This window comes from Anolis sagrei, chromosome 2 (assembly GCF_037176765.1).
Source record: "Anolis sagrei isolate rAnoSag1 chromosome 2, rAnoSag1.mat, whole genome shotgun sequence".
Taxonomy (NCBI): Eukaryota; Metazoa; Chordata; class Lepidosauria; order Squamata; family Dactyloidae; genus Anolis; species Anolis sagrei.
In genome coordinates, this window is record NC_090022.1 from 127,884,103 (window position 1) to 127,910,552 (window position 26,450).

Consider the following 26,450-nt stretch of genomic DNA (forward strand, 5'->3'; position numbering starts at 1 on the left):
TTAGGGCCCAAGAAGGCCCAGGCTCGTAGCCAGGATTTTGATTCAGGGGGTGCTAAGTTTGATTCGGGGGGGGGGGGGGGGGGCTGAGGATCTACCCTAGCAAACCTTTTGTATTGTTATCCCAATACCCCCATGCATATGGGATATACTGAGCATGGTGATCAGATCATGATACGAATAAACATAAGTTTAAATAATGTACCAGTAAGGCCTTCTCGCGAATCACCCTAAGAATTTTGGGGGGGCTGAAGCCCCTCAAGCCCCCCCCCCCCCCCCCGGCTACATGCCTGCCCAAGAGAGTCACTGAGTCATATAAACATAAAGTTGTAACAGTCTCCAAGGGCCATCCAGTCCAACCCCATTCTGATCTGCAGGAAAAACACAAAGCCTAATCAAAAGAGGCCGTCCAGCCTCTGCTTAAAAACCTCCAGAGAAGAAGACTTCCCCATACTCCAAGGTGGAATATGTTTCCCTGCAGTTTGGATATATTGCTCTGTATCTGAAGTCTCTGGAACAGCAGAAAACAAGCTGGTTTTCTCCTTATCCTTAAAATATGGTCATCATGTCCCTTCTTAACCTTCGCCAAGCATACTGTGGAGGCTACATGTAATCAATCAAATCACTCTGTGTATTAGAATTCTCTGTCACCTTCAACTGTTCACTCCTTGTGTGAACTGCCTTTTTCATTTAAAAATAGCAGTCTAGATAATAAATTTATCATTTGCCTGGGCATTTTAAGCTACCCAGTTTATTATTTTACCATAATGCCAATTTATTGTTTTTATTGCATATCTATTGTTCACTATCCTGATATGTTTTGATAAAGCCTGTATATAAAATGAAAAATTGAATGAATAAGTAGACTCCACATAAAGAAAGCTTTAAAATATGTTTATTGACATACATACCATAGTACAGAATGTGTTATGGAAAAATGTACAGATTTTAAAAAAATGCTTGCAAGACCTGTCCTCGACATACATGGATTGACTAATACACAAACATATACAGTTGATTGTGAACCAACTTAATCTCACTGGTAAATCAGAAGATTCTGGGACTGAAACTGACTTCTCTAAATTTACCTCCAGCTCAAGAAATGGAGGGATATCAAGTAGAAAAGAGTTATAATCAAATCATAGCTTTCTTCAGAGACACTGATGCTCCATTGACCCAGTTTAATCACAGATTTCAAAGTTATGGTTAAAACCTTTCATCCAGAAGAAACCCAATGTTTGCATTACTGACAGTCTGTGACAACAAAGTCCCAAGCTGAGTCAGAATGGTTTTCAGTTGTGTTCCTGCTGGCCACAGAATTAGCATCTCCAGGCCTTTTCACAAATCCACCCATCAACATTGCTTCCGCACTCACGATCATCCCACCAGCCCCACTTGGTCATCGCGACACAGTCCTGCCCGTGGCCAGCATTGTTGGGTTCCCGTGGATTCCAATAGCTGCAGATGGAAGTTTAGTAAATGAATACATGGTGGAGTTAATAAGGCATAATAGGAAAGGTTTTGTTTATACAGTTGATTATAGGAGTACAGAAATATAGCCTGTCAAAGCCATTTTTGAGGTTGCAAAAATATTTGTTCCACAAATATTTTTGATGAACATCACTAAAAATGACCTCATAACTCTGAAGGGGCTTGGGAGGCGAACTATCAAATTTTGGTACCTCCTCTAAGTTCAAGAGAGAAGTCCTTCAAATTAGCAACTGACCCAGAAGAAAAGACAACGTGGGGCATTTCCAATATTGATTTTGTTTAAGGTTAAAAAAATTACCCTGAAAATGTCCACCAAGATGAGGGGAAGTGTCATCTAAAGTCCTACAGGACACCAATATGAATCCAGTTGCTTGCCAGCCATGAGCTAAGCAAGGTCATAGTAAACACTCTTTTATACCAAGCAGTTAAATGAAAAAAGATCCTTGATCCCAATGATAACTTTCGGCTATTCCTTACTGATCTCAATCACTTTTTGGCTTGTTTTAAATTGGCAATGATGAGCTCCCTCTGTCAGCTCCGGCTCCCCATGCAGGGACATGAGAGAAGCCTCCCACAAGGATGGTAAAACATCAAAACATCCTGGCGTCCTTTGGGCAACGTTCTTGCAGACGGCCAATTCTTTCACACCAGAAGCGACTTGCAGTTTCTCAAGTTGCTCCTGACACGATAAAAAATCTGGGCTTCAGAAAAATAGAAGCTACAAAATACAAATGGTTAATCTTGCTGCGCTTTAACCTAGGATGAATCCATAGACCAGCTGAAAGTGATGTATTATTTATTTTATCTCTGAGTTATATCTTCCTTGTGAGACCTAAGTATTCTCCGTAATGCAACTAGATGGGTTCTCTGCCGAGGGTTTTGTTTTCAATTTGAAAGGGTTTTTACTTTTAAAAGGACAGAAGAACAGATTGCATGTAACTAGACTTACGTGAATGATGCAGGACTTTGGTCCACCCATACAAATGTGTTCTCCGTGTTTAAATCACTGAGACCAATCCACAAGACTTTCTCTTTTGAATGAGATGTGAGAAATTTCTGAAACAGAAACCATATTTAATTGCACAAAAGCTGAGCTGGACAGATAACCAAATAACCTTTTATGATTAAGATGCGTCATCTTAGTTGCAGTACCAGGCACACAATGCCAGACTCACAAGTGCTATTCATCCTGGTGAAATGCATGTTTACCATACCCGGCAGCTCTCACTGAATGAATTCAAATGTTAGTTATAAGGCCTACGTGAACCTAGGACATAACTTGAAATAAAACAGTTCTAGTCCATGTGATAGACAAAATTGTGGAAGATGAATTCATCAAAAGCTATTAGATAAACATGCACCTTCCATGTTCAAAGGCTATATATATATATATATATATAGAGAGAGAGAGAGAGAGAGAGAGAGAGAGAGAGAAATATAGATATAGTATTTATACTTTGCCAATTAGCCAAAAAAGCTTGTAGAACAGTTTACAAACCATTAATTTGTCAAATTCAAAATGTAAATGAGACACAAAGTGGGGTGGCAGTGCAGAAAGGGAGTAAGACCAGCAAGAGCTGGCTGCTTTTCTTTCACTCAGAAAGCAAAGCAATGGCAATTGCAACATGAAAGGAAAGCTTCTTCTCGCCAATGGAGCAGTGCCTGGCTACTCTTCTCCTCCTCAGAGGCCACAGCAGCGGCAAGGGGAGTTTATGAATTAAGGCCAGATCTACACTGCCCTATATCCCAGGATCTCATCCCAAGATTATCTGTTTATCCCAGATTATCTGGCAGTGTAGACTCATAAAATGCAGTTCAGTGCAGTTAAACTACATTATGAAATTGTATTATATGGACAGCATAGATGGGGCCTGAGTTGCAGCTGGCATTGTCCTTTTACGACAATCAATGAGGCAACATGAGCTTGGTGGGTTTAATCAACAACTGTTTGTTTCTTCATTTACAAGGAAAGGTGGCTGAAAAAGATGGTTGACATTACCAAAAATATTCATCACTTGTTCCATCTTCCAGGAGCTTGGTTTGCATTGCCCCTTAGTTGCATGAAATAGCATCCTTTTGCATTTCCCCCAGGGTTGCTACAGTCTCAGCAGCACCCTGAAAGTTAACCATTACCAGGGGCTTAAAGCCAGCCTGCAAAGCCTTTTGCTGTTATTAGCTTAAAAAGTATCTCTTTGGTCCAGAGACTACCCTTTTTCCTGGGGATGAGATCTCCATTTTGGAGAAGCTCTCCTTCTTTCTTCAGTTTAGAAAAAGCCTCAGATGTGCTTGTGGTCTAGCTAGGTAGCTCGGACAGGCCATCGTGAGTACTTACCCTCTTGCCTTTGAAACTAGTGCTGAGCTCAGATAGGGGAAGACCTGCTCTTTCTAAAGATAGCAACTCAGTGCTGGGGCAGAGAATATATCAGGATTTCTCTGCCATTGGGGGAAGTTAACTCAGCAGCTGAAGGGAAAAAAAAGGAAGGAAGGAACATCTATATAATTTCACAGGTTGACTGTGTTTGTAACTTCAACAAGCTGTGCCAAGTCTGTCAAGGACTTTGAGAAATAAATGTTCTGTTTGATGTTCAAATCTGGACTGGCCTCAGTTGCTAGGAATCCTAAGCTTCTAAGTAAGGCACCCACAGTTCACCCGGATAAAGAGAAAAGCACATCTTAGTTTTAACTTTATAGTGTCTGGGTGTGATGGCACATCACTTACCTCATAGTTTTGTACACAATCACCTCAACAAAAAAAAAATCAATATTCCTCAAATGGTGGATGTACTCCTGAGTACTCAAGAATTATAATGTTTTGTTATGAAAGTGACACCTTGAGGGAAGATATTATGGACTTGATAAATAGAAAGCAGATTGTTAAAAGGGAGTCTTGCCTTACCTGCTCTTCATAATCATTGATGATAACCAAAGAGCTCTCTTGCTGCTCACATAATGTTTTGGCAAGAGACCAGTGGTTCTGTTTTTCTTGGAAATGGTAGCAGTGTCCTCTGTTCAGCAGCCATCCCTCTGGACAAACTTGGCAGGCTGAGTCTACAAAGATAATGCAGAGATTTTAAAATCACACACAAATTCCAGAGCAATTCATTAGCAGGAATGCAGTTCAATTGAGAAAGGCTTCAGCCCATAGCCTACCTTTGTGTTTGCATTTTTAATATTTGTATCTGTACCTCTGACTTGATTCACTGAAAAGGCAGTTAAATCTAAGATTTTATATATGTCACAGTACTTTTTTAAAGCATCTGTACTGTTTCTCTGACTGGCACTCACAGTCTGGCCTCTTTGCATGGTCAGAACTTTTGATTTTAATTTTTTAGTTACTCAAGAAGTTGAAAACACCTCTTGGAGTCAAACACTCATAATGATTTTGCTTTAACTCTTGTCAAGAGTGTCCCACCAAGTTTAGATCCAAAACGAAGCCTGGACAAAGAATGACAAACTCTGAGGATGCTTGCCATAGATGCAGGCAAAACGTCAGGAGAGAATGCCTCTAGAACATGGCCATATAGCCCGAAAAAACCTACAACAACCCAGAGTTCCTATTACTAGGCTTGCAAATCAGCTGTCTGGTTTTGACTAGTAAGGTCAGTTTTCCCATAACTATTTGTTTATCGCCTCATATTGACTTTCTAAAGTGCAGTTCTAAAGAGCATAGGCACGAGAACTCTGTAATGGCATGCTATGGGTTTAAGGCAGAGGAAAAGTAGGATTACTGCCAATAAAGTCTCACATCTTACCATTAATCTTATGTAGTGCTTCCAGCATCTTAAGAGTATCTTCTTGGATCCTTTCTTCTGCAGCATCTAAATTAGCCAGATGTTTGTCCACTAGTAATAAAATATTAAGGGAAAGAGTTTAATGGAATATGAACTTGATCTCATGCAGAGTTGAATCTGTAATGAACTTGAGACCCCTTACAAACAGCTCTATCTGAATGGATAACCAACTGCCTACCAAAAAATATGTTTACATTTTTAAAAACCTTACCCTCCTTTTTCCTCGTTTCTTGCTGACTCTCTTGCTTTTTCAGCTCTTCAGTTAGCCTTGATCCTGGAAGAAAATCACAGATCACAGCAAATATATGGGTGAATCCTCTATACTTTCCTGAGCAAGAAGTGGCCCAAAGGCAGTTCTATTGGATTAGCATCCTTTCTATGAAGGAACACTAAGAAATTACAGAGATATTCTAATAACAATCCCAGATGCCGACCTACAGACTATCCACACTGCAGATTTATAGCAGTTTGAAACCACTTTACCTGTCATGGCTCTATCCTATGGAATCCTGGAATTGTATTTTGTGTGGGAACTTTCTTTGACAAAGAAGGGTAAAAATGTCACAAAACTACAAATCCCAGAATTTTATAGCATTGAACCATGGCAGTTAATGTGGTTTCAAACTGCTACGTGGGGCTAAAATCAGCTGCATGCACTAGTTTAACCCAGGTCACCCACAGAGACTGCTGGTATGGCTCCACGGACTCCTGTGTTGTCACGGAAACCCATGGGGGGAAGGTGCACGCTCCACACATGCTATACACTCCCCCCACTTGGATTGCCCTCAGCTGGAGCCAGGTGATGTGGAGTGTGGGGCGCCAGATTCCTCATGCCCCTCGATGGTGGCCATGTGATAAGGTTGAATTTCCTAGTCATATCAAGAGTAGGCCCACTGAGATTGAGAGGATCTAACAGTCATGCTTACTATTCCTCCTACTGAAGGTAATGAGTCTCCCCTTGTGATGTCTCGGCCTGTTTATTTCTCAGTTGGACTGTTCCATTTTACCAAGTTTAGGGGAGAGCTTAGGTTCCCCCTAGAGGCCGAGTTCGGTTGGTGCAGCCCATTCTGACTCAGAGCCAGAATGGGCTGGTTATAGAACTTCGTTTCCCATTCTTTGTTAGTCTTAGCTTGTTGACAGTTGCCAGATAGTGTCTGGTCTGGCCTAGCAATTTGAACAGGCCATCCTAATCACGTATTTGCCTTATAGATAGTATTTGCCCTAAAGTTTATAATAGATAGTTCATAGATAGTTGTATTTGCCATAGAATAGTTATAGATAGTTAGATAGATAGTTTATAGATAATATATGTAATAAAGGATAGATAATATTTGTCATAGATAGTTACATCATCCCCCATAGTGTATAGTTATATTTACCTCAGAGTTATACCATCATAATTAATCTTCACCTTTGTACATTGTTGTAATTCATCTTGTTTGTTTAGTAAACTCAATTTGGTTAAACTTAATCTTGTTTATAGAGTTTTATTTTGGGGGAATTATAGTAATTAGGGCATATCGATGGTCACTGGGAAAATAGCCAGACACATTTAGGTTTCTCATTAGATCTTCCTGGTGTGCCATCACACCCCTAGTTATGTTTACTGACCCTCCCACTGGTGTCTATGAGTCTCTTCTGGTTATCCAACTCAATATTACTACTCGCAATCACACAAAGCAGAGAATAATGGAAATAAATTGGCAAGCAGCTTCAGACTTCCCAAAGCAGCAGCATTGACACTTTCATTTATTTATTTATTTATTTATTTGATGCACTTATTAACCGCCATTCTCAGCCCTTACGGGCGACTCATGGCGGTGTACAGTACACATAAAAAGACAGTTACAAAGGCCAGTATCAACAACATATAACTATACGACAAATACAAACTACATAAAAATCCGCTTCGTCTCTTAGTAGAATCATAGCCAGTCTCATCTTCCTTATACCATTCCAGTTCTCATTACCGTAATGTTGTTGCTTAGCACTTAATTAAATGCTCAAAACTGCCAGCAGCCTACTCTTTACTGACTACAGAGCGCTGATCTCACATCTATTCTCTCCCAAAATACAATTTCATTTTCCACTCAACAAAAGCATGCTGAGATAACACAGTACAGATAATACATGGGGAATATATTCATAAACCTATGATAGAAGCAGAAAAGTGAAGATAATAGCAACCCTACTGAATACATTTGGCTAGAATGTATCATAGAGTCTCACTGCAGGACCTAGAAAATTACTAGAGAGAGATCCTCTCTCAGAATTTGCTAGTATGACTCTATGGTAATTTGTGGCAGAAGCATAGCATAAAATGGTGTGGAGGACCTAGAAAATTCCTAGAAAGGATGTATTTTGTCAGATGTGGATAGGTCTTATGGATATAGGGGTTGTACTATATTCACTATCTATGAGTGAATGTGTTATTTGCTTATTTATTAATTGCTGCCTTGTTTACAAACAGTCTTTTTGCCCAAAACCAAGACTCAGTGCCTCGTTACTGTTTTAGGAACATATGTCCTCCCTTTCATCAGGATCCCTTTTCCACTCATCATAACAGATAATTATAAAACACAACCAGTCTAACCAAGATAGTCATACAGCAGCTTTAGCAGTATTTAATAGAGGCTTGGAGGCAGAACACAAACAGCAGTTGAGAATCATGGCAAAGTCATCTCGTACCCAAAATGGAGTGGTTGGAACGGAGTCCCTCCAATTGCTTTTCCATCCTGGAGCCTAGAAATGACAGATTTCAGTTAGCAAGGCTTATGTGGTTCAAAGCCCATTTATTGAAAAGAATAATAAATGTTTGCATAATCAAATAATGTGGCATATTCTTAAAGAAATTGATTTACCCCATCATTGGAATAAATGATCACTGGGGCAAATCAAGCCTGAACTCTTTCTAGAATCCAAAATGACTAAATGGAAACTATTGTACTATGGATATGTCATGAGAAGACATGACTCACTAGAATGAACAATTATGCTGAGCAATGAAGAAAATAGTAGGAAAAAGGGAAGATTATATTACAGATGGGTAGATTCAACCACTTAATCAGGAACACTTCAGTCCATGTTCAGGTAGTAAAATAAGTCCATATGGACAGCAACCTGTAAATTTTGGCACAAATCCAAGCATGTTCCTATCTAGGGTAGGGCACCACTGCATCAGAAGAACCAAAATCAGATTGGAAGTTCTAACCATTGATTTTAATCCCTAGAAGTTCTGTCTGGTGCACACATTCATGTACTCTCACTCAATGATTTGATACAATTGAATATACTAACTACCAATCTCTTTCTGGAACTGAGCTACATTTCTGATGTCAAATAATGTTAAGTTTAAAGCTGGCAGCTTGCTAATTGTGACACTTCAGAAAAGTGAAATGAACTAATACAGTGATTCTAAAGCTCTGCTTCTTGTATTTTCCCTAAAAATACTCTTTGACACAAAATGTAGAAATCATAGTGAGTTAAAAACAACAGATTATACACACACACACACACACACACACATATATATACATACATATATACATATACATACATACACACACACACACCCTCTCCCCAATGTTGCTATTTCCATCATGAACTTATTTTATTAAACCAGCTGATGAGTTAACCCTGTGTTTAACATGTTTAATATAACGAAGGCTTCACATTCAGGATCTTCTTTTAGCAGGGAGAGGGAACAGGGAATTCTGAAATAGTGAATCCCACAAGCTACCAACCCTTATAAGGAATATCCCAGGAGGGAAATTGATAAAACAAGGAAAGATATATTTGAATGACATCTGAACTGTGAGGATTTTAAAAGGGCTCTTCAATTGGGTACGCTGCCACCTTATTGCTTAGCATTCAGGCTGAGTTATATGTGTGGAGAGGATACTTAGTAACGCCCTTCTGTGTTACTATAGTGTTTATTGTCCTCAGAGGATTTAAATACCAATGACGTTCACAAACAGGCTGTTGTGATGTGTTAACTATAATAAAACATTTATTTAACAGGCTTTAACTCTTCTGGTCCAAATGCATAATGGTTTCTGTAAGTTAATGGCACAAAACTATTGGTTACATTTGATGTACAATTCTTAGGTGGGTACTGGGTTCAAATCTAGAGATAACAAACAGGAGATTATCTCAGGAAACTAATCTCTGATGCTAATTCCAAACCAAATTCCCACTTTCTGGAATTTAGCCAAACAACCTTGGCCTAACCTTCCTCAGGAATAAAAGAAACAGACCATAAGCAAGGCCCTGTTCCCACTGTCAGTATTCCTGGCTAATTCCTCTAGCCCTTGAATACTACAAAAGATTAACCTAGTTCTCCTATCTAGTAGTATCCAACTGTGAACACTAACCGACTACCTAACTCCCAACTGACAAATCCCAACTGCCAAAACTCAAGCCTCAAATTCAAAAAGTACTCTTTTTTCCTCTATTTGAATGTTAGGCTCTGCCCCCTATTCCTAACCAATCCTGGCCATCTACTCTTTGCTTACTGGACTAGGACACGCCCCCTCTAAGAAAACCTGACCTAAAATGGCATCTCCCTGTTTCCCTATCCTAAGATGGCCGCCAGGGTTTGCTAGGCCCACATTCTGACTGTTTGAGCCGTCAGGCTTCACTAGGCCCACATTCTGGCTGCTAAAGGTAAGGGTTCTTCACAGTCTCCTTATGTATAATTAGTTAACCTATAAAAGAGATTCATACCCAGGGACAGAAATAAGACAGAAGTAGGAGATGGCAAAGCTCAATTCTTACCATTTGCTGTCAACACAGCCTGATGGTCATTCAGTTGTTCTAATTTCCTGGCCAATTCAGAATCTGAAACAACACAAAATCTGATCAAGGAACAGTCTTGATTTTGACATTTTAGCCACTTGGCAATTTGAGTTGAATGCTTCCTAAGGATCACAAGGAGAAGAGGTTCTCGAAAACACAGATTGAAATGTTTCTCTCTCTCTCTCTCTCTCTCTCTCTCTCTATATATATATATACTAGCTTGGGGACCCGGCGTTGCCCGGGTTATTAGAGAAAGTGGGTAATGGTGGTTCTGTATGCCAAGTTTAGTCTTTATTGGTCTTTGGATAACGGCTGCATTATTTTCAGGAAGTGAGTGAAGGTACTTGAAGTCCCATCATCCATGGGCCATCCTCCTACAAACAGCAGCAGGATATAGAGTGGGTCATGGGGGCTCTGTGTGCCAAGTTTGGTCTTTATCAGTCATTAGATGAGGGTGGCAGTGGTGTCAGTAAGTGAGTGAAGGTATTGCAAGTCCCATCATCCAAAGTCCATCCCCTTTCAAATTGCAGCAGGATGTAGAGTGGGTCATTGGAGCTCCATGTGCCAAGTTTAGTCTTGATTAGTCATTGGCGAGGGTCTCAGTGGTCTCAGAAAGTGAGCAAAGGTACTGCAAGTCCCATCATCCATCTCCAAAGTTTTCCAAATAACACCAGGACATAAAGTGGGTCATGAGAGGTATATGTGCCAAGTTTGGTCTTGATCCATCATTGGATGAGGTTTGCAGAGGTCTCAGAATGTGAGTGAAGGTACTGGAAGTTCCATCATCCATGGTCCACCCTTCTCCAAAACTGCAGCAGGATGTAGAGTGGGTCATGGGGGCTCTGTGTGCCAATGTGGGTCTTGATTGGTCATTAGATGAGTTTTGCAGTAGTCTTGGGTAGTGGAGGTACTTGAAGTCCCATCATCCATGGTCTGTCATCCTCCAAACTGCTCCAGGATGTAGAGTGGGTCATTGAAGCTCCATGTGCCAAGTTTAGTCTTGATGAGTCATTGGCGAGGGTCTCAGTGGTCTCAGGAAGTGAGTGAAGTGACTGCAAGTCCCATCATCCATTGTCAAATTCTTCCAAACCGCACCAGGATGTAGAGTGAGTTATGCGGGCTCTCTGTGTAAATTGTGGTCCTGATCCATTATTGTTGGCAGTTATAATGGTCTTAGGAAGGGAGTGCAGGTATTGCAAGTCCCATCGTCCATGGTGCATCCTCCTTCAAACTGCACCTGGATGTAGAGTGCGTCATGGAGACTCAGTGTGCCAAGTTTGGTATTTATTGGTAATTGGATGAGGGTTACAGTGGTCTGAAGAATTGAGCAATGGTACTGCAAGTCCCATAATCCACGGTCCATCCCCGGCCAAACCACACCAGGATGTAAGTGGGTCATGAGAGGTCTCTGTGCGAAGTTTGGTCCTGATCAGTCATTGGATAAGGTTAAGAGCGGTCTCAGAATGTGAGTGGTGGTACTGCAAGTCCCATCATCCATGGTTCATAGTCCTCCAAACTGCAGTAGGATGTAGAGTAGGTGATGGGGGCTCTGTGTGCCTATTTCGGTCTGTATTGGTAGTGTTCTGACCCAGCCCCCGGCCTTTCCTTTCCTCTCTTTGTCATCTCGGAATGTTGGATTTGAGGCTGGCCAATCAGAGACCATATGCAAAGTTCCTTCTGTCATGCCCCGTTTCTGCCATGAACCCTCTTCTCCACCAGGGGCTCCTATTGAAGCTGCCCAATCAGAGACCATATGCAAATAGCACCACAGCGGCAGCCAATCAGAAAGCTGCCACATATCCCTCCGCCCTACGTCCGCCGCACTTCCAACGCATACAAACTTTGACTTTTATTATATACTAGCTTGGGGACCCGGCGTTGCCCGGGTTATTAGAGAAAGTGGGTAATGGCGGTTCTGTATGCCAAGTTTGGTCTTTATTGGTCTTTGGATAATGGCAGCATTATTTTCAGGAAGTGAGTGAAGGTACTTGAAGTCCCATCATCCATGGGCCATCCTCCTACAAACAGCAGCAGGATATAGAGTGGGTCATGGGGGCTCTGTGTGCCAAGTTTGGTCTTTATCAGTCATTAGATGAGGGTGGCAGTGGTGTCAGTAAGTGAGTGAAGGTACTGCAAGTCCCATCATCCAAAGTCCATCCCCTTTCAAACTGCAGCAGGATGTAGAGTGGATCATGGGGACTCTGTGTGCCAAGTGTCGTCTTGATTGGTCATTAGAAGAGGGTTGCAGCAATCTTTGGAAGGGAGTGGAGGTACTTGAAGTCCCATCATCCATGGTCTGTCCTCGTCCAAACTGCAGCAGGATGTAGAGTGGGTCATTGGAGCTCTATGTGGCAAGTTTAATCTTGATTAGTCATTGGCGAGGGTCTCAGTGGTCTCAGGAAGTGAGCAAAGGTACTGCAAGTCCCATCATCCATCTCCAAATTTTTCCAAACAACACCAGGACGTAAAGTGGGTCATGAGAGGTCTATGTGCCAAGTTTGGTGTTGATCCGTCATTGGATGAGGTTTGCAGAGGTCTCAGAATGTGAGTGAAGGTACTGGAAGTTCCATCATCCATGGTCCACCCTTCTCCAAAACTGCAGCAGGATGTAGAGTGGGTCATGGGGGCTCTGTGTGCCAATGTGGGTCTTGATTGGTCATTAGATGAGTTTTGCAGTAGTCTTGGGTAGTGGAGGTACTTGAAGTCCCATCATCCATGGTCTGTCGTCCTCCAAACTGCTCCAGGACGTAGAGTGGGTCATTGAAGCTCCATGTGCCAAGTTTAGTCTTGATGAGTCATTGGCGAGGGTCTCAGTGGTCTCAGGAAGTGAGTGAAGTGACTGCAAGTCCCATCATCCATTGTCAAATTCTTCCAAACCGCACCAGGATGTAGAGTGAGTTATGCAGGCTCTCTGTGTAAATTGTGGTCCTGATCCATCATCGTTGGCAGTTGTAATGGTCTTAGGAAGGGAGTGCAGGTATTGCAAGTCCCATCGTCCATGGTGCATCCTCCTTCAAACTGCACCTGGATGTAGAGTGTGTCATGGAGACTCAGTGTGCCAAGTTTGGTATTTATTGGTAATTGGATGAGGGTTGCAGTGGTATGAAGAATTGAGCAATGGTACTGCAAGTCCCATAATCCACGGTCCATCTCCGGCCAAACCACACCAGGATGTAAAGTGGGTCATGAGAGGTCTATGTGTGAAGTTTGGTCCTGATCAGTCATTGGATGAGGTTAACAGCAGTCTCAGAATGTGAGTGGTGGTACTGCAAGTCCTATCATCCATGGTTCGTCCTCCTCCAAACTGCAGTAGGATGTAGAGTGGGTGATGGGGGCTCTGTGTGCCTATTTTGGTCTGTATTGTGAGTGTTCTGACCCAGCCCCCGGCCTTTCCTTTCCTCTCTTTTTCATCTCGGAATGTTGGATTTGAGGCTGGCCAATCAGAGTCAATATGCAAATTTCCTTCTGTCATGCCCCGTTTCTGCCATGAACCCTCTTCTCCACCAGGGGCTCCTACTGAAGCTGGCCAATCAGAGACCATATTCAAATAGCACCACAGCGGCAGCCAATCAGAACGCTGGCACATACACCTTCCGCCCTCCGCACCTCTGTCCTTCCCATACAAACACTCTTCTTTATTATAGTTACTAGCTTGGGGACCCGGCGTTGCCCGGGTTATTAGAGAAAGTGGGTAATGGCGGTTCTGTATGCCAAGTTTGGTCTTATTGGTCTTTGGATAATGGCAGCATTATTTTCAGGAAGTGAGTGAAGGTACTGGAAGTTCCATCATCCATGGTCCACCCTTCTCCAAAACTGCAGCAGGATGTAGAGTGGGTCATGGGGGCTCTGTGTGCCAACTTTGGTCTTGATTGGTCATTAGATGAGTTTTGCAGCAGTCTTGGGTAGTGGAGGTACTTGAAGTCCCATCATCCATGGTCTGTCGTCCTCCAAACTGCTCCAGGATGTAGAGTGGGTCATTGAAGCTCCATGTGCCAAGTTTAGTCTTGATGAGTCATTGGCGAGGGTCTCAGTGGTCTCAGGAAGTGAGTGAAGTGACTGCAAGTCCCATCATCCATTGTCAAATTCTTCCAAACCGCACCAGGATGTAGAGTGAGTTATGCGGGCTCTCTGTGTAAATTGTGGTCCTGATCCAACATTGTTGGCAGTTATGGTCTTAGGAAGGGAGTGCAGGTATTGCAAGTCCCATCGTCCATGGTGCATCCTCCTTCAAACTGCACCTGGATGTAGAGTGCGTCATGGAGACTCAGTGTGCCAAGTTTGGTATTTATTGGTAATTGGATGAGGGTTGCAGTGGTCTGAAGAATTGAGCAATTGTACTGCAAGTCCCATAATCCACGGTCCATCCCCGGCCAAACCACACCAGGACGTAAAGTGGGTCATGAGAGGTCTCTGTGCGAAGTTTGGTCCTGATCAGTCATTGGATAAGGTTAAGAGCGGTCTCAGAATGTGAGTGGTGGTACTGCAAGTCCCATCATCCATGGTTCATAGTCCTCCAAACTGCAGTAGGATGTAGAGTGGGTGATGGGGGCTCTGTGTGCCAAATTTCGTCTGTATTGGTAGTGTTCTGACCCAGCCCCCGGCCTTTCCTTTCCTCTCTTTGTCATCTCGGAATGTTGGATTTGAGGCTGGCCAATCAGGGACCATATGCAAATTTCCTTCTGTCATGCCCCGTTTCTGCCATGAACCCTCTTCTCCACCAGGGGCTCCTATTGAAGCTGCCCAATCAGAGACCATATGCAAATAGCAGCATAGTGGCAGCCAATCAGAAAGCTGCCACAAACTTTTCCGCCCTACGTCCTCCCTCCGTCCTCCCTCACATACAAACACTCTTCTTTATTATATACTAGCTTGGGGACCCGGCGTTGCCCGGGTTATTAGAGAAAGTGGGTAATGGCGGTTCTGTATGCCAAGTTTGGTCTTTATTGGTCTTTGGATAATGGCAGCATTATTTTCAGGAAGTGAGTGAAGGTACTTGAAGTCCCATTATCCATGGGCCATCCTCCTACAAACAGCAGCAGGATATAGAGTGGGTCATGGGGGCTCTGTGTGCCAAGTTTGGTCTTTATCAGTCATTAGATGAGGGTGGCAGTGGTGTCAGTAAGTGAGTGAAGGTACTGCAAGTCCCATCATCCAAAGTCCATCCCCTTTCAAACTGCAGCAGGAAGTAGAGTGGATCATGGGGGCTCTGTGTGCCAAGTGTGGTCTTGATTGGTCATTAGAAGAGGGTTGCAGCAATCTTTGGAAGGGAGTGGAGGTACTTGAAGTCCCATCATCCATGGTCTGTCCTCCTCCAAACTGCAGCAGGATGTAGAGTGGGTCATTGGAGCTCCATGTGCCAAGTTTAGTCTTGATTAGTCATTGGCGAGGGTCTCAGTGGTCTCAGGAAGTGAGCAAAGGTACTGCAAGTCCCATCATCCATCTCCAAAGTTTTCCAAACAACACCAGGACGTAACGTGGGTCATGAGAGGTCTATGTGCCAAGTTTGGTCTTGATCCGTCATTGGATGAGGTTTGCAGAGGTCTCAGAATGTGAGTGAAGGTACTGGAAGTTCCATCATCCATGGTCCACCCTTCTCCAAAACTGCAGCAGGATGTAGAGAGGGTCATGGGGGCTCTGTGTGCCAACTTTGGTCTTGATTGGTCATTAGATGAGTTTTGCAGCAGTCTTGGGTAGTGTAGGTACTTGAAGTCCCATCATCCATGGTCTGTCGTCCTCCAAACTGCTCCAGGATGTAGAGTGGGTCATTGAAGCTTCATGTGCCAAGTTTAGTCTTGATGAGTCAGTGGCGAGGGTCTCAGTGGTCTCAGGAAGTGAGTGAAGTGACTGCAAGTCCCATCATCCATTGTTTAATTCTTCCAACCCGCACCAGGATGTAGAGTGGGCCATGCTGGGTCTCTGTGTAAATTGTGGTCCTGATCCATCATCGTTGGCAGTTGTAATGGTCTTCGGAAGGGAGTGCAGGTATTGCAAGTCCCATCGTCCATGGTGCATCCTCCTTCAAACTGCACCTGGATGTAGAGTGCGTCATGGAGACTCAGTGTGCCAAGTTTGGTATTTATTGGTAATTGGATGAGGGTTGCAGTGGTATGAAGAATTGAGCAATGGTACTGCAAGTCCCATAATCCACGGTACATCCCCGGCCAAACCACACCAGGCCGTAAAGTGGGTCATGAGAAGTCTATGTGCGAAGTTTGGTCCTGATCAGTCATTGGATAAGGTTAACAGAGGTCTCAGAATGTGGTGAGTGGTGGTACTGCAAGTCCCATTATCCATGGTTCATGCTCCTCCAAACTGCAGTAGGATGTCGAGTGGGTGATGGGGGCTCTGTGTGCCTATTTCAGTCTGTATTGGGAGTGTTCTGACCCCGCCCCCTTTGGCCTTTCCTTTCCTCTCTTTGTCATCTCGGAATGTTGGATTTGAGGCTGGCCAATCAGAGTTCATATGCAAATTTCCTTCTGTCATGCCCCGTTTCTGCCATGAACCCTCTTCTCCACCAGGGGCTCCTATTGAAGCTGGCCAATCAGAGACCATATGCAAATAGCACCACAGCGGCAGCCAATCAGAACGCTGCCACATACACCGTCCGCCCTTCCTCTGTCCGATACAAACACTCTTCTTTATTATATACTAGCTTGGGGACCCGGCGTTGCCCGGGTTATTAGAGAAAGTGGGTAATGGTGGTTCTGTATGCCAAGTTTGGTCTTTATTGGTCTTTGGATAATGGCAGCATTATTTTCAGTAAGTGAGTGAAGGTACTGCAAGTCCCATCATCCAAAGTCCATCCCCTTTCAAACTGCAGCGGGATGTAGTGTGGATCATGGGGGCTCTGTGTGCCAAGTGTGGTCTTGATTGGTCATTAGAAGAGGGTTGCAGCAATCTTTGGAAGGGAGTGGAGGTACTTGAAGTCCCATCATCCATGGTCTGTCCTCCTCCAAACTGCACCAGGATGTAGAGTGGGTCATTGGAGCTCCATGTGGCAAGTTTAGTCTTGATGAGTCATTGGCGAGGGTCTCAGTGGTCTCAGGAAGTGAGCAAAGGTACTGAAAGTCCCATCATCCATCTCAAAAGTTTTGCAAATAACACCAGGACGTAAAGTGGGTCATGAGAGGTCTATGTGCCAAGTTTGGTCTTCATCCGTCATTGGATGAGGTTTGCAGAGGTCTCAGAATGTGAGTGAAGGTACTGGAAGTTCCATCATCCATGGTCCACCCTTCTCCAAAACTGCAGCAGGATGTAGAGTGGGTCATGGGGGCTCTGTGTGCCAACTTTGGTCTTGATGGTCATTAGATGAGTTTTGCAGCAGTCTTGGGTAGTGGAGGTACTTGAAGTCCCATCATCCATGGTCTGTCGTCCTCCAAACTGCTCCAGGATGTAGAGTGGGTCATTGAAGCTCCATGTGCCAAGTTTAGTCTTGATGAGTCATTGGCGAGGGTCTCAGTGGTCTCAGGAAGTGAGTGAAGTGACTGGAAGTCCCATCATCCATTGTCAAATTCTTCCAAACCGCACCAGGATGTAGAGTGAGTTATGCGGGCTCTCTGTAAATTGTGGTCCTGATCCATCATTGTTGGCAGTTATAATGGTCTTAGGAAGGAGTGCAGGTATTGCAAGTCCCATCGTCCATGGTGCATCCTCCTTCAAACTGCAGCTGGATGTAGAGTGTGTCATGGAGACTCAGTGTGCCAAGTTTGGTATTTATTGGTAATTGGATGAGGGTTGCAGTGGTCTGAAGAATTGAGCAATTGTACTGCAAGTCCCATAATCCACGGTCCATCCCCGGCCAAACCACACCAGGACATAAAGTGGGTCATGAGAGGTCTCTGTGTGAAGTTTGGTCCTGATCAGTCATTGGATAAGGTTAACAGCTGTCTCAGAATGTGAGTGGTGGTACTGCAAGTCCCATCATCCATGGTTCATAGTCCTCCAAACTGCAGTAGGATGTAGAGTGGGTGATGGGGGCTCTGTGTGCCTCTTTCGGTCTGTATTGGGAGTGTTCTGACCCAGCCCCCGGCCTTTCCTTTCCTCTCTTTGTCATCTCGGAATGTTGGATTTGAGGCTGGCCAATCAGAGACCATATGCAAATTTCCTTCTGTCATGCCCCGTTTCTGCCATGAACCCTCTTCTCCACCAGGGGCTCCTCTTGAAGCTGGCCAATCAGAGACCATATGCAAATAGCACCACTGCGGCAGCCAATCCGAATGTTGGAACTTTCAGGCTGGCCAATCAAAACGCTGGCACATACACCGCCCTATGTCCTTCCTCTGTCCGATACAAACAAACACTCTTCTTTATTATATATATAGATATAGATATAGATATAGATATATATAGATAGATAGATATAGATATATCAATGTTTCTCTCTCTCTCTCTCTCTCTCTCTATATATATATATATAGCATCGGGATTGGGGTGCAGCTGGCTGAGTGTCAGCTGCACTAAAGATCACTCTGACCAAAAGGTCATGAGTTCGAAGCCAGCCCGGGTTGGAGTGGGTTTCCAACCAATTGTGTGTAGCCTGTTGTCGACCTTTGCAACCCGAAAGACAGTTGCATCTGTCAAGTAAGAAAATTAGGTACCACCTTAAAGTGTGGGGAGGCTAAATTAACTAATTTATGAGGCCATAAAGAAGACTCCAGCAAAGCATTCCAGCGGGGAAGCATGCGAGGAATGCGGAAGTACTTCATCAGCGTCGCAGATGGAGGATGAAAGCGACAGCTCCCCTGGCGGCCAGAAAAAGTTAAATAGCCTCTGCGTATGTCTGTATATGTTTGTATGTAAAAAATTGGCATTGAATGTTTGCCATATATGTGTACACTGTAATCCGCCCTGAGTCCCCTGCGGGGTGAGAAGGGCGGAATATAAAAGCTGTAAAGATATATATATATATATATATATATATATATATATATATATATGCCATTTTGAAGTCAGCACCAGGGGTTCTGACTCTTGCAGAGCCCAACAAAAGAGTTTGCTGTCTCCTGGCACTTAATCCCCAGGCTGGTGAAAGCCAGAATCAGGAACTGTGCCCCTCAGATGACCCTCTTTTCAAAGGGAAGGATAGACCATAGAAACACAGGATGGCACCAAGGAAAGTTCTGTTGCAAAACCAACGCAAACTTTTCAGGGGGGGGGGGGCAAAGTCAGAGGATAGTCTGAATTTTATGCCAGATTTGGACCTCCCCCAATCGTAGTTAATACAGGGAAAGGCCATGTTAAGGCGTCCTTGCTCTGCATTACTCTGGATCAGATCTGTGAGGCATTTGACTACCACAGCTTGATCTGGCTTTACACTGACCTAAGTGGTGTCGATATATCCACAGACTCATCACATCTGGTTACATCATATCATTGGTAGGAAACAGTATTAGGACCTCATCAAACACAGTCCTCTCCACATTTCTATACACTTCTAATCCATTTTGTGGACTACATTCCATAGAGCACAATCACATGACATTCCTTGGCTTGCTGGTGTCATCTGTAGCATTTCATTGTCGAAATGTGACTGAAGTGTGTAGAAATGGGGGAGAAGAGGAGATAGGGAGAAATCATTGTCTGAGCCCCCGAAGCACTCAAAAATGGGAGAAAATGCTCAAAAACACATGGGATGGGATCTATCAGATTTACCCATGTTGTTTTGTTTCAGTGACATGGAGCAATAGACATTCCTATCGGTGGTCTTCTGGTGAGCATGGATGCTCCAATTCTTGTCCCAAATCCTTCTGTTTGAGACTGGTTCCTTTTTCTTTTTAATGTCACTGACAGAAATTGCGCAATGTGATAGCTTTATTTCCTTCCTATGCAGGATGCTGTGCTTTCACAATGCCACTATTTTAAACTTGTTATTTTTTTAAACCTATTGCTGCCACTTCAAAGTTCATCAGTCATTATTCACAACCATATATTTCAGAACTTAGGAGTGTTCTTTAAACTATTATTTGAAAATAGATAAATACATTTTTTTCATGCATTAGACATTTAATGTATATATTCCTTATATTGGCCAGTATTAATGTTTTATGCTATATTACTAATAATCTCCTTGCCTAAATAGTTTTTTCAGTTTTCAGTTTTTCAGTTTTTTAATTCAGTTTTATTGTTTTAATTCTTGAAATGCTATGTATATCAATTATGCTGTAGTTTATTGCTGGGCATAGTCCCCATGTAAACCACCCCGAGTCCCTTTGGATATAACAATCTGTTTCAGGATGGAATGATACGATTTCAGATTATTCAGCCTGCCTCTCACAGCTCATGTGATGAGGTCCTTAGTCTCAGATGTTACCAGAATCCATTTACTGTTCGCCTCACATAGCATAGCAAGAATAGGAGTCGAATAACATTTCTTTCCTTATATTATTATAGTATAATCTGTATAGGATAAAAGGCTTTCAGACATATCAATATATCAGGGAAGAAGGGCTTTAGCCAACCTGAAACTGACTGAAAATTTCAGTCTAAATATGTGAAAATTGGCTCTAAAAATTTGGTAATCTGATGAAAAATGTATGATTACAAATCCGATTTGGCTTCCAAGTTTCAATTTATTTCAATGTGTTTCCCCACTACTTTTCTTCACTACTCTTCCCTCCACCCCACCTCTTATGTCTTCCCTCTTAGGATAGACATGCGAAACAGACTCCAGAATCCTTACATTTTGAAATTGTAACAGCGAAAATTATGATCCATAGCAGAACTAAGACAGCATTCACAGCGTACAGGATGGGCAAGGATGTTCTTCCTGAAACACATGTGCGGTACTTCAAGAGGAAACTATCTGTGGACAACAAAAACACATAACATGGAATACCTGGCACAGTGGGAAGTGAGCAGTCGAGGAGCTAGGTAGAGATGCAGAACTCTTCAGAATGCAAATTCATAACAACGGAAACATTATAGCAATTAGGAGATCACAAGTTAGCCATGTAATACTTTACATTAACTGGCACATCTTTAATTTGAGAAGACTTCGTTTAAAAGAGTTTATCTATAGCAGAGGTCCTCAAACTAAGGCCCAAGGGCCAGATATGGCCCTCTAAGGTCATTTACCCGGCCCTCACTCAGGGTCAACCCAAAGTCTGAAGTGACTTGAAAGCACACAACAAAAACAATCCTTTCTCATCAGCTAAAAGCAGCCCCACACTTCCCATTGAAATACTAATAAATTTATATTTGTTAAGATTGTTTTTCATTTTAATTATTCTATTGTTTTTAACTGTTTTTTGCACTACACATAAGATATGTGCAGTGTGCATAGGAATTCATTCATGCTTTTTAAAATTATAATCCGGCCCTCCAACAGTTTGAGGGGCTGTGACCTGGCCCTCTGTTTAAAAAGTTTGAAGACCCCTTATCTATAGCAACAGATAATACTACAGCACAAGAAAGACCAAATCCTTTACTGTAGCCTGGTTTTTCGGACCCTCTTTTTCTCAGCTGAAGATATTTGAAAATATAACCTTTGACATCCTGAAAGCAGATGGTTCTGAACATCTGCATGGTAAGAGGGACATACATCCAAAATTCACTGGATCTTGTAGGCCATGACTGCATCCAATTTTCTGCTAGGAAGTGCTACTTCATCTATCTTAATGGTGCATTGTCTTTTATAATGACATCTCACTTTGTAACCTCTTCATGCCTTAACTCTTTACTTTAATTTGAGATACCTGATGTGTTGTGATTGGAATGCCATCGTTCCTATGTGCCTGATTCATGCCATACAACTGATAATCATATTGGTGGTGGGGGATATTTCCTTTTCTGCCCTCGGATATCTCAAGCACTGGTTCTCTTCCTGTCCAGACAATTAATACTTTGAGAAAGAAAAGGTTCCTGTTGCCCTCAGGTAAGAATTATCAGGGCATTTCTCAGTGAGTTCTCCAAGGCAAATGAGATTCAATGAGTTATTCTTAACATCCTCCCACAGCCCTGCCCCACCATAACAAGCTTTTTCCAGGACTCATTTGAAGAATTCACCCATGCTGGTCTAAATTGCTTATTAGCAGCCTTTATTAGCAGCCTTCTGATGCTCCCAGTGTTCAGCACCAGAGGTTCTGACTCTTGCTGAGCCCAACAAAAGAGCTTCCTGACCTCTGGTACTTGAGCTTCAGGCTGATGAAAGCCAGGATCAGGAACTGTACCCCTGAGATGACCCTCTCTTAAAAGAGAAGGAGAGACTACAAAGTCAGCTGTTAATCCAGCAAAAGGCTTGTTCTAAGGAAGGGAACTTGTTGTTCCCTAACTCACTGAGTAATAACTAGCGCTTCTGACATCATTCCCAAGATGCTGCAGTAGACACAAGAACACAGGCTGGGATCATACTATGGATATGTCTTCCAAAGAAGGCTTTTGCTATGCATTCGTCTTGCCCCATTCACATTTGTACAGACAGTTTAGATGTCATTGCCTTTAGTAGTTCTTCCATGTTGTCCCATTGCTAAGTTTCTTATGGCTTTTCTCAACATGAGTTGAACAGAAGCTAGGTTAATCTTATCCCTTGACAGTTTCAGCACCCACAGAACCCCTTTCAAGCTTAGAACAACTGCAGGAAGAACAATAGCAAAATCAAGAGTGGATTCATGGCCCACATGTTGGTGGTGGATCCACTGCCAATGCCATCACTTCTTACCACAGACAACTCATTAAGGAACTCTTTTACATTGTACAGTTATAGTGCTATGATTCCACTTTAGCTGCTGTGGCAACAGCTTAAGCCAGTGGTTCCCAACCTGTAGGTCACCAGATGTTTTGGCCTTCAACTTCCAGAAATTCTAACAGCTGGCAAACTGGCTGGGATTTCTAGGAGTTGTAGGCCAAAACTCCTGGGGACCCACAGGTTGAGAATCACTGGCTTAAGGAATCCTAGGATGGGCAGTTTCAGGTTTGCTAGCAGAGACCTCCCTGATGGCTCTGTTTAAACCACAAATCCCAGCATTCCCTAAGATGCAGTACTTTAGCAGTTAAAGTGAGTTCATAGGTACTGCAATTGTGCAATGTAAAACTGGCAGACATATGACTGCTTTTGTCTGGTAGTGTTAGGAGCTGTCCATCCAGGAGCTATCCAAATGTTTACCAATTTAGATCAATAATGCTTTCTCTAATTTTCCTAAGCATAAAACTTCTAGAGAGCTCCAACATGCATCTCGTGACTGTGGTGATCAGAAAGGTAGGATTAGAGATCTCATAAAACTGTACAATCATAGCACTATGATTCTAATTTAATTGCCATGGTTCTGTCTTTTGAATCCTAGGATATTTAATTTGAGGCTCTGGAGGATTACAGTGGCCCCTCTCTCCATTGCCAATGCTAGGATTCCATAGAATTTTGCCATGGCAGCTGGAATGGAATCACACCACTATAACTGTGCAATATGAAAGAGGCCCTGGGCTTTTATTTATTTATTTATTTAGAACATTTGTATCCCGTCCTATTCTCGACTTCCGAAGAGGGTCTCAGGGTGGCTTCCAACAATATAAAAGCATTAATAAAATACACAATTACATAAAATGATAATAAATATACATTTAAAAACAGTTCACCAGGTTTAAAATGTCCTCCAAATCAGTCCAAAAAAATGTGGTCCATAACATCTCATCTACAATTCAAAACTAGTTAGCACAATTTGAAACAATGTCAACCATAACACATGTGCAAATTGATGTTGGTACACTACCAGCAGTGGTACCAATTGGGCTTCCGAGGAGAAGGTATTCCACGACTGGAATGGCATAGCAGAGACTGGGATACTTACCTTACTACTACATACTGAGTCCTGCTGACCATACAGAATTTTGACCTTGTTTACACTAGCATGGCTGTCAGTTTATGGTTCTGTCTCTCAATCTTGATTTGCAGATGTGAAGGATCTATCACCTAACCTGAAGAGGGAAGGTTGGTTTCCCCTACCCATGAGCCAAGAGACCTTAGTTACACGTGGCTCAACTGCAGTTTGGAGAGGCACAAGACACTCACCTCATCAATCACCTCATCAAACAGGGTGATTTTAGCATCCTAGGACACTTCCACCCCATCTGGAGGGCTAATGGGCTCACCTCCCATCAGATGATGCAAGGGAACTTCCTGTGGAAGCCCCGCCCCCAACTGGGGTGAAAGTGTCGCTGAACGCTTTCACCCCTACACAGGAGGCTTCCTGTCTTATGCTGCCTCCAATGGAGCGTGCATGGGGCTTCCCTGCAATGGCAATGCTTTTCCCATGTGATGGGGAAAACATTGCCAAGAGGGAGCTGCATATGGGCAACAGATTCGCGCCGCTGCTCCCCCTTTTCTCCCCAGAAGTGGGACGCTTCACCAGGGCTTTATGATGAGGTCGTTATTCGAGTTGTAAATGGACAAATTCTTTTTGAAAGACAGCCCCTAAAAATCCGCCAGCAAGTGGGATTCAGGAAGTTGTCTTCCAAACAACAACTTGTCCAAGTTCTGCCCCTAATCAAAAAGAGTAGCAGCAATTTCCTGTTTCCCCTGTCGCAACACTTTTCAATAAAAACAACTCATTTAGCTCTAATGATTCGTCATGGTGAGTCCTTTGTGAGATGAGTACACATATCTTCAAACCAACTTCCAAGTATCACAAAATGGACAATGATGATGGGGGGGGGGGGGTTTCATAAGGCACAACGTAGATGTAGTGATCACTCAAATGATAATCAGCAGAGCATATAATGATGCTCATTATATCAACATCATAATCATCTCTCCTATTTCCCAATAATGGAACTAAAGATGGCTTTCTAGGTGTTGTAAAACTATATAAATATTAAAACATTATAAACTATATAAAATAAATAAAATGTTTAGATATAAAAATTAGTAAAAAGTTAAATTGTGGATAAAGTTATAACCCAAGTTGAAATCTCTATAAAGCTCCACCGCCCACTTTCTGGATGTGGGAAAGATCCTGTATCCCTCCTTAGCCCATCAAACAGAGCTAGAGTCCTCGTTCATGCAGAACTAGAAAACATATGGCTGGGTTTTACCAACTCAGCTTTTTTTCCCTTTCGTATTAGAAGCAACTTGAGAAACTGCAAGTCACTTCTGGTGTGAGAGAATTGACCATCTGCAAGGACGTTGCCAGGGGACACCCAGATGTTTTGATGTTTTATCATCCTCGTGGGATGTCCCTGCATGGGAAGCTGGAGCTGACAGAGGAAGTTCATCCGTGCTCTCTTCGGTTCGAACCTACGACCTGTAAGTCTTCAGTTCTGTGGGCACAAGGGTTTAACCCACTGCACCACCGGGGGCTCCAAGTCAACTGCAGACTAGGAACACAGGAACTTGCCAAATCAGACACTGGGTTCATTAGGCTTCATAATGTCTATAATACTCCTTCCTATTCTGGTTCCCTCTGTATGTTTTGATCTATAATGCTTTCATTCATAGTAATGGTGCCAGGTTTTGGCAGGAGTGTACTGTTACTTTCTCCAGGAGTCCAAACCTGGGACCATGAAACACGTGCTGTTCTTCTGAGTTGAGGGACACAAGGGAGGGATGGAAAATTCTCTGTTCTTATTTTTAGGAGCTAATGTGGCTGGCAGGATGCTGTAAGCCTAACCCCTTGACCTTTAGCTCTGCGCAGGTGGGCCATTTTGGACCCCTTCCACACAGCTGCATAAAATCCATATTGAACTGGATTATATGACAGTGAGGACTCAGATAACCCAGTTTAAAGCAGATATTGTGGATTATCTGCCTTGATATTCTGGGTTATATGGCTGTGTGGAAGGGCCCTCATACTGTTTTTTGTAATAGAGAATTTAGTTATGTGAGGCTCAGCTGCAGTTTGGAGAGGCACACAAACTAAGCTGACACAAGGATAGAATGAGAGTTGCAAAGTATTTCATATAATTAGCTGAAGGGTTCTCATTCCTCTTTGGATGACTTTTCATATTTCATCCAACTCTAGAAGTTGCAAACAGTCCCTTTTGTTATGTACAATATCAATCTTCTGGTAGTCAAAAGCTGAGTTCAATTGCCCTTGACAACACTATAGCTCATGTCCAGAATGATGTCAGATATTACCCCTTAGCAAAATTTTCACTCTCCCTCCTTCCCTCTCTGTTTCTCTCTTTTCTGAAAGAGAGGAAGCTCACAACCAGCTCTCCAGTGGACTTCGATGGCTCAGGGCTTCTTTTCACTGAGGCCAAGAGTTGCCCTTTCTGGGATCCTGGCTGGCATGGGCATTTACCTGCCTTCCCTGGGATTGTGGACTCGTTGATCTCAGCATGGTCAGGCTCCTCACACTTCCTGTAGATGCCTCCCGGTGCCATTCTTGCAGTCTCAGCGAGTTGCTCCTCACAATTGCTTTGATATCTTCTCCAGCTCCTGGGACC

At 43.0% G+C, this 26,450-nt stretch overlaps 1 protein-coding gene across 1 annotated transcript; it reads right to left on the minus strand.

The window, feature by feature from the left end:
* Positions 1 to 886: 886 nt before the first annotated feature.
* Positions 887 to 26,450, minus strand: LOC132765542 (low affinity immunoglobulin epsilon Fc receptor-like). Its single transcript, XM_060759823.2, has 9 exons — positions 26,306 to 26,450; positions 20,755 to 20,877; positions 10,056 to 10,118; positions 7,968 to 8,021; positions 5,491 to 5,553; positions 5,241 to 5,330; positions 4,385 to 4,536; positions 2,438 to 2,544; positions 887 to 1,455 (listed from the first exon to the last, which is right to left on the minus strand). Exons 1-9 carry the CDS (start codon positions 26,385 to 26,387, stop codon positions 1,317 to 1,319), a joined length of 873 nt encoding a protein of 290 aa, XP_060615806.2. The 5' UTR covers positions 26,388 to 26,450; the 3' UTR covers positions 887 to 1,316.